The sequence below is a fragment of the Ambystoma mexicanum genome, chromosome 6q (assembly GCF_040938575.1).
Source record: "Ambystoma mexicanum isolate Mex_15411 chromosome 6q, UKY_AmexF1_1, whole genome shotgun sequence".
Taxonomy (NCBI): domain Eukaryota; kingdom Metazoa; phylum Chordata; class Amphibia; order Caudata; family Ambystomatidae; genus Ambystoma; species Ambystoma mexicanum.
Window position 1 is genome coordinate 79,532,176 of NC_090937.1, and position 14,066 is coordinate 79,546,241.

Here is a 14,066-nt window from a genome sequence, read left to right on the forward strand (position 1 = left end):
ACGCTGACAAGTCCAGAAGGTCCGGGAACCAGATCTGCCTCGGCCATGCCGGTGCGACCAGGATCATCCTGCACCGGGAGCAGGTTGACGAGTCGGAGCAGCAACGGCAATGGAGGGAACGCATAAAGGAACAGGCCTTCCCAGGGGAACGAGAAAGCATGGCCCATACTCCTCGGCTGGGGAAACCTGCTGGCGAACCTCTGGCACTTGGAGTTCGTCGCCGTCGCGAACAGGTCGATCTGGGGTTTTCCCCATCATCGGAAGAGTCGATCCACTTGATCCTGCCGTAGTTCCCACTCGTGGCACGAGAGCAGCTCCCTGCTGAGTGAGTCGGCGATGGTGTTTTTTATCCCTGCCAGATGAAAGGGCACCAGAAACATCCCTTGGCCGACGGCCCAATGCCACATATCCTAGGCTTCCTTGGAGAGGGCTGGGGATTTGGTTCCTCCCTGCTTCCAGATGTAGAACATCGTGGTGGTGTTGTCGGTGAAAACTCTCACCACCTTGCCCTTGAGGGACGGGAGAAAGGACCCGAGGGCCCAGAACACTGCTCGGAGCTCCAGGATGTTGATGTGGAGCTTCTTCTCCTCTGGGAGCCAAAGGCCTCTTGCGTGAAGATCTCCGGAGTCTGCTCCCCACCCTTCCAGGGAGGCATCCATCGTCACCATTATCTGGTGGGATGGGGTCTGAAAGTCTGTGCCCCCCGTCAGATGAGCGTGGGCACCCAACCACCTGATCGCTCGTCAGAAGGTCTCGTCGAGCGGAATCCCGTCCTCGAAGCTGCCCGTCGCTTGGATCCAGCGGGAGTCGAGGAACTCTTGCAGAGGGCGCATCCAAAGCCTGCACAGGCACACGAGATATATGCAGGAGGACATCATCCCGAGGAGGGACTTGATGGACCTCACCCTGGCCACGTCCGTGGCCAGCAGGCGCTGCACCTTGCCCAGGATGGCCTTCGTCCTTTCTTCCGACGGTGAGGCCAGGCGCCACTGTGTCGAGCTTTGCTCCCAGAAACAGTGCGACTTGCGACGGGACCTGGTGGGATTTGAGAAAGTTGATGGAGAATCCCAGGTCCGAGAGCAGCTGGACGGTCTTTGCTGTGTGATCCACGGCGAGCTCCCTTGTCCCTGCTCGGATGAGCCAGTCGTCCAGGTAGGGGTAGACGTGGATCCCCTGCAGGCGCAGCCACGCCGCCACTGGTGCCAGGCACTTGGTGAACACCCTAGGTGCCGACTTCAATCCCAACGGGAGGGCCTTGAACTGGTAGTGCCGTCCTTGGACCACGAACCTGAGGAACTTTCGGTGACCTTTCAGAATGGGGATGTGGAAGTACGCATCCTCCAAATCCAACGACGACAGGAAATCGCCCTCCTCCAGCTGTCCCAGCACGTGCTGGAGGGTGACCATCCGGAATTTCTGTGCCTTGATGTATTTGTTCAGCCGTCGCAGGTCCAGGATGGGGCGCCATCCTCCTGTCTTCTTTTTTACTAGGAAGTACCTTGAGTATACTCCGGAGCCCCGGAGCCTCTTCGGGACGAGCTCGATGGCAAATTTTCTGAGCAACGCCCTCACCTCCAAGAGTAGTTGAGGGACGTGATTTTCCTTCCTGACCACGGGTGGAATGCGGGGGAACTTTTTTAGAAATTCGAGGGCGTGCCCCTGGGCCAGGGCGTTCAGCACCCAACGGTCGGTGGAGATGGACTCCCACACGCTGACAAACTTTGCCAGCCGGCCTCCCACTGGGGTGCTTCGGTGGGGGCCCGACCCCGCTGTCTGTTCAATCTTGCTTGGCGGACACCTTGCCGCCTTGGCCTTCCTGGCGACGACAGCGGGGTCCCCCCCCCGACTTGCCTCGTCCTCTATCGGCTTCCTGCGACGAGGAGTGGGCCGCTTGGCGGTACGTAGAGGAGCCACTGCCGAATCCCTTGGAGGCGCTCTGAAAGAACGCCTAGGGCCCTAGCAGTCTGTGTCCGCCTTGATGGCTTGGAGGGACTCATTCACCGTTTTCCCAAACAGGTTGTTCCCGTCGAACGGCATGTCTAGCACCTTGGCTTGCACATCCTGGCGGAAATCCATCGCCTTGAGCCAACCTCGACGTCTAAGGCAAACACCGTTGCCTAGCTGGCGGAAACCGGTGTCGGCAATGTCCGTTGCCACCGTAATGGCGTGGTCCGACGCCACTTCGCCTTCTTGCAAGATCTCCAGGGCCTCGGCCCTCTTGCCATCCGGTAGGAAGTCCAACAGGGGGGCGATCGTGAACCATAACTCCCTGTCGTAGCGGGCCATGATCGCGAGGGCGTTGGCCGCCTTAATCGTTGTTGCCGCCGACGAGCTAACTCGTCGTCCCATTGCGTCCAGCTTCTTCCCTTCGCCGTCTGGCGGGGAAGTTGACGTTGAGACCGACATCCCCCCCCCCCGCTTTCTTCTTGGACGCCGCTGAGACGACCGCGTCCAGGGTAGGTTGTGCCCTAAGGCACAGAGGGGCCGTGTCGGGGACCCGGTACTACTTCTCGTACCGATCCTTCTTGGCAGGCGTCGTAGAAGGGTTCTTGAGAAGAGTGAGACCCTCGTCCCAGATGTCATCCAGCAGAGGCACGGCAAGGACTGACTTCCTCCTGGGCCTCAGGCCGTTGGTAAAGGAAACCTTCCTTCTTCTCTTCGGGGCAGAGCTGAAAAAGCTCGGATGCCCTGGCGATCATCATTGTGTGGAAAGATCCGATCTCAGCGGACGGGGAGGACCGGGCTGGTGATGGGAGCTCCGTCCCGTCGTCGCCGTAGTCGGTACCAGTCGTGGCCGTGTCTGTTCCCATGTCATCCCCAGGGACGGGGGACATGGGTAAAGGCCGAGCAGGCCACGAGGGCTGAGAAGGCGGGGCTGGGTGGATCTGTCTTCTATTGTTCGGGGGGCTTCCTGCTGGGACCGGCTCCGGTTCCTCCGCCGGACCTGGTACCGGGTCCTCTGTCGGTGGTAAGGGCAATCTCGTCCTTATCTCTGAATATAAGGATTGTATCGCCAACAAAATGGCTGCTGAGTTATCCTGCGGCTCAGGAAGCGACGGCTGACTAGGACCCTCGCCAGTGCCGCCATCACTCTCATCGTCACCCTCATCGGGATCCCTCCTGTGGGGACGGGCTTCCTCGACGCCCTTGTCGAGGCCCTCTAGGACTTCTGCCAACTCCTCCTCGGATTTGTGTCCGTGTCCACAATGGATAGCGCCCCCCCCTCTTTTTCCGCCGGGGTCTTCACGGGGGTCTTTTTGATGGGTCTGAAAGAGGCTTCCCTCCGCGGAGGCAGGGAGACTTTGGGCGCCGCGGTCGCCTCCACTGGTGTAGCCTCCACAGGCTGCGCCAGGGCTGCCGCGACTCCCTTGATAGAGGCCTTGGCCAGGTGAATCAAGGCCTTCACCGCCTTAGGCGAGTTTGAGGCCTTCACCTTGGGGGGAGGGTCACTGCCTCGCTCCCCCTCGGCCGAATCCTTCGAGATCAACCGGGGCCTCTCCAGAGGCTTACACGGGTTCTCGGATTTCCTCTTCCCCGAACCAGAGCGTTGGCTCGTGGTTGATGGTGCCGGGGAAGGCGCGCCCTGCCTGGCAGCCGAAGAGCCCGACCGTTCCGCGCTCCCGGTGCCCGCGGACTTGCGGTGCTTTGCCTTCTGTTGGGCCCCCGTCGCCAGGGCGCCCTCACAGGACTTAGAAGAGCGCTCAGACTTCTTCTCACCTGACGGACTCCTTCCTTCGAGCCAGTTGGAGAGACTAAGGTGTCGGTCCCTGATGGTCCGTTCCGACATGTTCCTGCAAAACGCACAGTCCTTCTCGATGTGCGTTTTGTCCTCATGAAGGCAGTAGAGACATTTCGAATGCTCGTCCTCCTTGAACACATTCTGTAGCTGGCATCCAGGGCAGAACCTGAACAGCTTTCCGGGCGTCAAGCTTCCGTTCTCCTGGGCCATGTTCGGGTAGGCCGCAGAAACTTCTGGAATCCTCCAAGAAGCGTAACTCGACACAATCTTCACCCTTGAGGGGCGTAGAAAAATCTGACACGGATCCCCGTTAATCGGATGTATAGACGGTGGTGCTTGAGGCTCTATTTGACCGAAAAATGAGAAATTCTCTTTGAAAAAAGCAAAGCACAAAAACGCAGCAAAAGCTCGAGAGCTAAACACGGGGACTCCCAACACTTGAGCGTGCAGTAAAAAATCTGAAGATGGCTGCCAGATGCAGGGCTTAGGGAGAGGGCAGTCATTGGCTGGGGGCAGTATGACCCAGAGACCAGTGATGGGTTATTACTGAGAAAGACAGATCAGAAACGAAACTGATACTGATTTTTTCTTTACTGTGGATTCCCAGCCTGACGACAGGGAATATTCATGAGCATGTGAATCCATGCCAGACCCCATGCTGGAGAAGAACCATTTTATTTTCTTTGAAGCTTAGGGAAAACCACCATCATAGTTGGAGGAATAGGCGAGGCATTCTTTCCCTTAATAAAACTTCGGAGTTTGAACAATGTCTTCTTGTCCGTCTCCTATGTCTAACTCGCCACAACTCTGTATACTTTAAATAACAAATGTGTGGACGTTCTGAATGCAGGACTCATATGATCTTCACTACTGACTATTTACTCTGTGCAGCATTCCTCTACCATGAAAGCCCTTGTAAATACCACCTTTACAGTCTAGGGAGCTAGAATCTATTTATGTACTCACTTAATTCCTGTGCGACAGCACCCACTTATCAGCAGCCCATAACTCAAGAACGTGTTCAACCAGACTTATTACAAAAATCAATCTTCGGTTCAACAACAATCATTGGCAGCCCCTCCGTACAAATCAACCCCCCCTGGCCCCCACTTTCCAAACTGACCGCAGCGAAGCAAGCGTTGTATCAAGCAGAGAATTGACTAAACGTTTCTTTCTAACAAGAACGGAATATAAAGCAAGGGATAACTACATTGACAGGCATGATAAAAAGTAATTAATTCATTTTTCCATGGGCCAACATTCACTTCAGCAACCAAAATCAGCCTAGAATGCCATGTTGAGATTCCCATGGCAGAAGAAAATACTTGAGCTAGAGAAAACAGTAATACTAGCATGGCTCAAGAGCCTTCGAGCCCTATTTTTCATAGTCTATGTAGCATTCTTCAGACATTTGCCACAACCATTGTTTCAGTCGAACTAAATGCCTGCACAACAAACTGATAAAATAAGTGGATTTTTTATTAAATCTTCTACATACTTTGTTAGATGGTGTAAATTCTTGAACTTTTACTTCCGACAGAATCTTCAATACAACTTCTTCAGAAATGTCCTGTACAAAAGATAAAGTTCATTAGCATTTAGGAATTTTAAAACATTTGATATTTAACGTAGCATTAACTCTCTAGTTGGGGGGCGGACATGAGAATTGACGGTTCACCAGCTCAAGCCAGCCCTCTCCCCAGCCCGACTACGCCCCCCCCTTCCCGCCCTCTGAGCCTTGCTCCAACTCAGATCCGCCTCACCCCACCCCCTCTCCGACCCAGGATTTAATGCTTTCAGAAACCCAGGACTCGCACTGGGGTGACAATACCATTTTCTTTAAGAGAAAAGGGGCCACACAGGTCTCTCATACCCGATTCCCTTTGGAAAATTGTACTCAACCTAAGATGGTGGCCTACTACTTAGATAAGGGATAATGTTAGTCGTGGGGAAACTGCAGAACAAAGGTAAATCTAGGGAAGTGTTTGGCCAGGGTTGGAAAGAGGCATGGACGGAAAGAGTGGGGTGCAGGAAGAGAAAATGGAGGACCCGCTGAGATGCCAGATATGACATTAGGACAAGTATATATGGAGTCACTGTGCCCACTGACCTCAGCACTCAGCAGCTTAGGTGCCACAAAACAGATGAGCTGTACCAGCCAACCACCAAGAAGGGCAGGTTGGGAGGGCAGAACACATCAGAGAGAACATTACAGAACGGTAAGTGATTTGTTTTTTTAAAGAATTCCATCCTCCCACAGATTGATAATCTAAGACAGACTCCCATAGCACTACAGAAACTGGAGGAGAGTAACAAAGCACCAACCTCACCAGGGAGTCCAGCCCTGACATGGAATACAGGCAGTAATGTTTGGCAAAACATGTGCAGGAAAGCAGACGCAGATAACTGACAATATCCAAAGAGGGGAAACCCCTGCCCCGTGCCCCCAAACGGCATAGGTGGCAGCCAGGCCATTAGTTCAATGACTGAAACTGAAGAAAATAGCGGTGACTGCGGCGCAGTGTGCAAGAACGGCTCGAGAGGCGGCGCCTGTCAGCGTAGCATCCGCGGTTCTGAGTAGAGCAGCCTCAAGCCGACAGGCACACGAGAGGGAGAACATTGCACTAGCTGCCCTGGGGGTCCCAAGGATGCTGAGAGTGCTGTAGGAGATTGTGCCAGACCCGCTGGAGACATCGGGGGAAGATGGTTATCTGCGGTGATCACAACCGAGGAGAGCGCTGCAGCCACAGCCCGGAGGTACAGGCAGCCGATCAGCATGTGGGAGTTGCGGGCAGAAAAGACAGAGACTAGACCGCATCATTGCAGGTGGAAGCGGGAGGAAGAGTGAAGGCCTGCCGGCAAGGCACTTTGTGGGGGCTGGCAGCGGGAGCACCAGGGCCGCACCGCGAGGCTGGAGAGCAGAGCGCCACAGTGTTAGGAAGAGAGGAGCGCCTGCTACCTTTTTTTGAAGTGTTAGGAAGAAGATTGGGTGCAGGCAGTGCTGTACGGCTGCACAGGGAGACAGAGTGAAGAGCGCTGAACACAGGAGTACAGGCTTTGCGGCCCTATTGGAGTCACCGAGCTGAGCGTGATCTGCCCCTGGACTCCTAGGAAGCCCTGCTAACGGTAGCCGAGTATGCTGTGCATTGCAGTGGTGAGAGCAAGCGCAGCGCAGAATGTTGACAGCCCATATGTACACAGGGGGTGTTCTCACAGCTGTACAGGCCGCGTGAAAGAGGATGCACTGAAAACCTGCAGCAGGTGCATGACTGGGTGTACAACTGCTGCTCACTAGAGCGCCAACTCTGACACCCTCCAGATTACATGCTGGACAAACAACGCAGGGCGAAGATCAGACAGACCAGCATGGGGGCCTTTGCATGCAAGGGGAAGGCAGGCTGCACATCTCTGGAGGAGGGCTATGCCACACAGCCGGCTGCGCCCCCGAGCACCAAAATTCTAAACTACAGAGACATGGAGACAATGCTTGCATTCTCCAGACAGGATGGGGTCATCAAAGGGGGGTCAGCGAAGCTGGCTTTGTATCTGAACTACACGCTGAAAGTTTAGAAACAGAGGGCACTGTTTGACTCCACCACAGAGACACTTTTGCAAGAGGGCCTCAGATACATGATCTATCCAGCAAGGCTCAAGGTTCTCCACAATCGCACCTTGTACTTCTTCGACAGCACAGACTGGGCACATGTCTGGATGGACACGGTGGGGGTAGCCCCGCTCTGTGGGAGACCTGATACGGTGACCTGTATGGACAGTGGAAGCACTAGGGGGCTTCAGCCCGAGACAACAAGTTGTGGGGCATCAATTAACTTTTTGAATAGTGGGAACAGGGAAGAGAGACACAGAGGGAGGACGAGGAGGCACATGGGAGACACTGCCACTGTAGAGAGGGCGGCCACAGTGCATGGGCTGCACCCACCAGCCCCCATTTCCTTTCCTTCCACCCCTTTTCTCTCTTTTGTCCCTTTCTATTCTGACTATTTAGGGGTACAGACTATTTGTAGCTAGCCGCTGCATGCAGAAATGTTGAACTAGGAGGTGGAGAGCCAGTTGACTGAGACGCAGCTCTGCCTGAATGTGCCACTGGCTGTTGGGAAACTGTTGGGGATGTTAGGGGGTTGGGTTACGTTTATACGTTTATTGTTGGCTTTAGTTGCATGCTCATTGCCCTGTTGCCGTGATCGGGGTGCTGCCACACCGTACCCACATGCCTGCTGTTCGCACTGGGGAGAAGCGGGGGGAAAGGGGTGGAACTGCGGGGTGAGCACTGTTTGATTGGCACCTGATGCAGAAAGGGTGTGAGTGCCAAACGGTTGGGGGAGGTGGTAACGCAGCGTGGCGAGTTGGCCTCCTGGGGGAAAGGAGACCGCATAACCGGGATGAGTAACATTCAGATTGTCTACTGGGACGTAAAGGGACTAAACAACTTCATTAAGCGGAACAGCGTGTACACATGCCGGTACGGGAAGGGAGTCCACCTAGCACTGAAGAAGCATCTCACTGCTGCCAGGCAGGCCATGATTATTAGGAAGTGAGAGGGACACGCGTATGGATCTGCCTACTCAGCATACGACAGAGGCGCGCGCACACATGGAGGACCTGTTGGTACCCTTCTGGTTGCTTGAATATAAGTGTGACAATGAGGGCAGAATGGTTACCGTGCATGGGTTCTTGGAACAATCAGAGGTTTGTATCAAACACGTATGCCCCCAATCAGTATGCTACCTGCTTTTTAAAGTCCTTGTACTCTAGACTGGCACCATGCAGGGGGGGCCTTGTGAATATGGGGATGAGACTTCAATTGCATCTTAGACCCTAGGCTAGACAGGTCGGATGTTAAGAATGGGAGGCTAGTACGACCAGTGAAGATACTAGGCACCCTGCTGCGGGAGCTGGGGCTGGGACACATTTGGCGGTAGCTGCATGGGGATACAAGGGGCTACTCCCACTATTCTAGCATGCACAGGGTGTACAGGCGTATTGACTACATGTTCACAGGCACAGAATCCCAGGGGGAATTTGTAGCAACAGAATATAAAGCAATGGTCCGCTCGGACCACACGCCATTGGTCGCGATGTGGCAAACAACTGCGCATGGGCACCCAGTCCCCACTTGGAAACAAAGGGTGGAAGGCCTGCTCGTTGAGCCATTCAGAGTGCCTGTGGGGGACAAGATCAATGAGTTTTTTGCTCTTAATGCTGGTAGTGTGGACAGCGCAGGGACCCTGTGGAAAACATTCAAGGTGGTGATGAGTGGCAAGGCCATTGGCAAAATGGGTGGTATAAGGAGAGACATGTTAAACAGCATCTACAGAACAGAGTCGAAGATCGAAGAACTGGAAAACGGGGAAGGCAGAACTGCAGGATAGGAGAGGCAGCTGATCGAGCTCCGGTAGGCATGCATATCTGATTGGAAGCGAATGGGCAAATATGATTATGCTACATATATGGAGAAGCTTCGCAAAAGTGGTGATAAACCAGGGAGAGGACTGGTCACGCAAAGGAGGAGGACGACATGATTAGCTCTATCAAATGTGAGTGCAGGATGGAAGGGCGGGCCTAGAGTGAGTGTAACCAATTCTTTAGTAGATTTTACCAGCAGCTTTACGGCACAGGCTCAGAGGGCTGCGCAAGGGACATAGAGGATGCCCTGGTGCAGATTAGGCTGCCCCATTTGGAACACGAGCAGGTCGAGATGCTTGACACCCAGCTTACTGCAGATGAATCAAAGGCAGTCATAACTCTTGCTGCCTTCGGATAAAACTCTGGGAACAGACGGCCTCCAGGCAGAATTGTACAAAAGACTAAGTGAACAAGCTTGCACCCAAACTCCTACAGATGCTCGAGGAGGCATTTGAGGTGAGTCGGCTGCCTGCTAGCCAGTAGTCCATCATAGTACCGATACTTAAGCCCAATAAGTTACCGGTGGAGTGTGGTTCATATAGACCGGCCTCAATGATCACCCAGGACTGTAAAATCCCTATGGCGCTCCTGACGAACAGATTACAGAATGTGATCAGAGCCCTTATACACCCTGACCAAACAGGGTATGTTTCAGGCAGAAACACAGCTTGGAACCTGTGTAGGTTCCATCAGGTAATAGAGAAGACTCATTGTGTAGAGTTAGATTATGCTGTGGCTTCATTTGAGGCAATTAAAGCGTTCGACTACATGCGATTGGACTGGCTGCATGCTGTCTTGCAGAGTTTCGGGGTGGGCCAGCAATTGTTGCAGTGGGTAAAACTGATATATACAGGGCCGACAGACTGAGTACAGATGGGAGCCAGGCCTCAGATTAGTGGGACTTGCGCAAGGGAACCAAGCAAGGGTGTCCGTTTTCTCCCATGTTGTTCATCCTGACCCTGTAGCCCCTTGCAACATTCCTCCGAGCGGACTTTGCAAAAGCAGGCATACCAGTGGGGACTTGCATGCACGTGGTCTCGCTATATGCGCATGACATATTGCTCTAGATACAAATCCTGAAGACCAACTTATCACACATACTTGAGGTTCTGGAGGGCTTTACAAGTCTTTCTGACAACTATAAGTAAAGCAAGGTCAAGGCTGTTCCCATAGGCAGGTCTGGTAGGGGTGAAGCAACAGCATCTGCCGAACTTGGAGCTAGAGTGGGCTGTGGATACTTTTCAGTACTTAGGAAGTATATGTACATCATGACCCCAACAAGGAGCATGAGATGAACACGCTATGGGCATACCAGGGGATTGAGAAATCCATGGAGTTTTGGCAGAAGCTGCCCCTGTCGATGATGGTTAGAGTGGCACTACTCAAGATGGTGGTGTTGCCGCATCTGCTGTACCACTTTGTGAACATACCCCATGACATTCCTAAACTGTTTTTCCGTAACGATGACTCCAAAACCAGGGGGTTTATTTGGGGGGCAAGAGGTGCAGAATATCGCTGGACACATTATGCAGAGATTATGAGGATGGAGGAATAAAGTGGATGCGTTTTGACTCCTACTACTTCGCAGGGCAGATACAGTTTGTTATGACCTGGCTGGCAGATAGAGTCTCGCTGGATGCAGGCCTATTGCAGGAAGAGGTCAGGCCCTATTATTTGAGGGAAGTACTCTGGGTGAGGGATACCAGCCTGCGTAGAAGCCCCATGCTATTAGCACAGGGGTGGAAGATATGGCACAGAATCTGAAAGCTTTTGCGCAGGCCGGGCCCAAAGTCTGCCAACATGCCCCTGGCAGTGACAGGTGGGAGAAACCAAAGCGAGATCTCTAGCTCTAGACTCCACTGGGAGCCCAATGGGATAATCACCTTGGGGGACTTTTTCAATGACAGAGAGTTGATTGGTTTCCCTGAATTGACTGAAAGGTACGACATCCCTAGCAGTCATTTCCTAACATACCTCATGGTAATCTGGGTAGTAGAGGCAAGATGGCCAGACTTCAGGGGCGGAGGGCACAGTATTGTATTCTGTTTACAACCTATCTGATGTGGCATTCATGTGGTCTACAGGATCTATAAAATGCTACTTGGCACATTCAAGACAAAGGAACTTAGGGCACGGGCCAAATGGAAGGAGGACTTTGAGTGGGAATTCACTGAAGGGGAGTGAGCTAGAGTACTTAGGCACATGGAAGGAGTCCAGGAATGCCAGATTTAAATTGACAATCTATATGTCACACGCAGAGCATATATGACCCTGCACACAATTTAACAGTTCCCGGGGGCAGGAAAGCAGAAGTGCCCCAGATGCGCAAGTGATGCAGCAGGCATGTTGGACATGTGTTGGTCATGTCCGGTGATTAGGGTGTTTTGGCAGCACATCACAGCTAGCATGGTGAAGCGTGGGATTGCCATGAATGATTGGCCGCCCAAAGCGTGCTTGCTGGGAATGTACCCCCGTAGAAGAGTAGAGGTGCCCCTCACCAGGATGAAATACCTTATCTGTGTAATGGCCAAGGGCAGGATTGCGCTAGCGTGGAAGTCTGCTGGGGGTCCCTGAATAAAGGCCTGGTGGGGAGACTTGAGGAAATGGGCGGAGGACGAGACAGTGGTTTGGCACTGGCCGGTGTATAGAGGTCAGTAGGAAGTTAGCACTGATGTTGCAGCCTGGAATGCCTTGACCCAGGCAATGTTTACCCACTCAGGCGACATGCCCCCTTGAGGTACTCAGAGTGGCCCAGTATTGGGAGCACCAAAACATGATATGGTGTTAGGAGGTGGCGGGTGTGTCGGCGTAGGGGGGGGGGCATGGCGGAGGGCGGGTTGGGCAGGCGCATGCAGTGATTTTTGATTGAAGTGTGTTAATAAGTTGAAGTCCTAGGACCAGGTTCTGTTATGCACATGTGGGATTACACAGAAGGTCATGGGGGCATGTATCAGATGGATAAATCAGATATGAATATTGAAGGCTACAATGTGAATCTGTTAGAACAGTTGGTTTGATCCAGGAAATTACACCATTTTCTATTTAACGCCACACATGAGGTTTGATTTGCTGTAATGCCTCTTGTTTTTCTTTTTCTTTATTGTTGAGAAAAAGAATAAAAATAGAGACCCAAGCTACTCCTCACTGATGACGCCCAACAAGGCTGAAACATGTCTGGGGATGCTTGTGGTCTCGTGCAAAAGGGATGTGACTTAGCAGTTCGGGCTGGACTACCCCTTTGGGGGTGGGACCAAGCCTGATTTGCACATGGTTTTTCCCCTTTTGTAATGGCTTGGCAGGCGAAGAACGATGGTCTGGAGGGTTGCCCAGAGCAATGCCAGAGGTCAAGATTTATTCTAAACCTTCCAGCCATCAACTCTTTTGTTTTGCTATTGTCACCCCGAGTGGGAAGGGTATGCCTAGACGTGGGTCCCTTGGCTGCTGGGCCTAGAGACCCAAGCTACTCCTCACTGATGACGCCCAACAAGGCTGAAACATGTCTGGGGATGCTTGTGGTCTCGTGCAAAAGGGATGTGACTTAGCAGTTCGGGCTGGACTACCCCTTTGGGGGTGGGACCAAGCCTGATTTGCACATGGTTTTTCCCCTTTTGTAATGGCTTGGCAGGCGAAGAACGATGGTCTGGAGGGTTGCCCAGAGCAATGCCAGAGGTCAAGATTTATTCTAAACCTTCCAGCCATCAACTCTTTTGTTTTACCTTATGTGGGGATACATGGTATGCCAATTCTCACATCTCCTGTAACTTTCTAGTTACATTGGCAAGTCTATCTGAGCGACTGGTGCCAGTGGATATTTTCTACCGACTTTTCATGATATTTACACCCAGGCTGCAGTCGCAAGCGGCGGTAAAGGACAAATGGGTCATCATTTATCTTTATCTTAAATGGTGCCTGTCTTTTTTCGCCAACTCACAATAGCAAGGAATTCCTGCTCACTCCTTCGACTGGCTCCCATTGGGAACTGGAGGTGCCAGTGTGTCTGGGATGATAGGAAGCTAGGACGACAACTAAACCCAAGTCTTTGTCCTCCATTGTGTCTGCTTGGATCCAGTTCTAAGTGGGTACATGGCTGTCTCCTTGAGACCACCATTACCCAAAGTTTGAATGCTGATTGGCAGGGTTCCTGCATAAAAGACAAAGTTTTTGATGCTGAAGCCAGAGTCTATCACTGGAAGAAAAAAGAAGAGTATGTCTACAGCTAGCCCCAGCGACCGCCAAAGCAGACAGTGACAGCTGCTGCTGCAGCCCTATCCTCTGTGTGACAGGGAAGAAGCAGACCAGACTACTTCCTGCCTTGGACTGGTAGGCCTACCCAGTCTTGAGGACATCTGCAGTTTGATCTATCCCATGAAGTATGTGACCTTCCAGGCCTGCAAAACTAGAATACCTTGGAAGCTCTGGCAGTGCTGCAGTACGTCATCTCATTGAGCGCGGTTCCAGCTGCAAACTTAAGGGCATCTTCCGAGAATCCATTCTAATCGTAGAAGTCCCCTCAGAAGAATCAAGGACCAAGAGAAGGAAGAAAGTCTGCCAGGTGACAACAGTAGCTGCTATAAAGCCTGTGTCGAGCCCTCACAACCAAGTGCTGCGAAGATCGTCTGCTGGGGATCCCTGTGATCGAGTCTGACCGTCTGCTCCTGTCAAAAGTTTTTCCTCCTCGCTGCCAAGGCCAGAGACCCAAACCAGAGCTGTCGTCTTCAGGAGGGGTGGGGGGCCTGCTGGTGACATCGTTTTTCTTCAACATGGAAGGTACTGTCTCACTCCTGGGTACTTAGCTGGGCAGTGTTGTGTTGCTTTTCGCTCATGACCTTGTTGAGTCACATTGGGGTGGACGACCCAACCGTGTTCTCCCGCACCCAAGGACACCCATCCTAAGGCCTAAAATCCT

General features: G+C 52.7%; 1 protein-coding gene across 2 annotated transcripts in view; it reads right to left on the bottom strand.

The window, feature by feature from the left end:
• UBA6 (ubiquitin like modifier activating enzyme 6) overlaps positions 1-14,066 on the bottom strand; it is a 1,607,755-nt gene that overhangs the window by 277,693 nt on the left and 1,315,996 nt on the right. For both annotated transcript variants that reach the window (XM_069630498.1, XM_069630497.1), the window contains exon 27: positions 5,238-5,309. In XM_069630498.1, the coding sequence (XP_069486599.1) occupies positions 5,238-5,309 (72 nt within the window). The remainder of the gene's footprint in view (positions 1-5,237; positions 5,310-14,066) is intronic.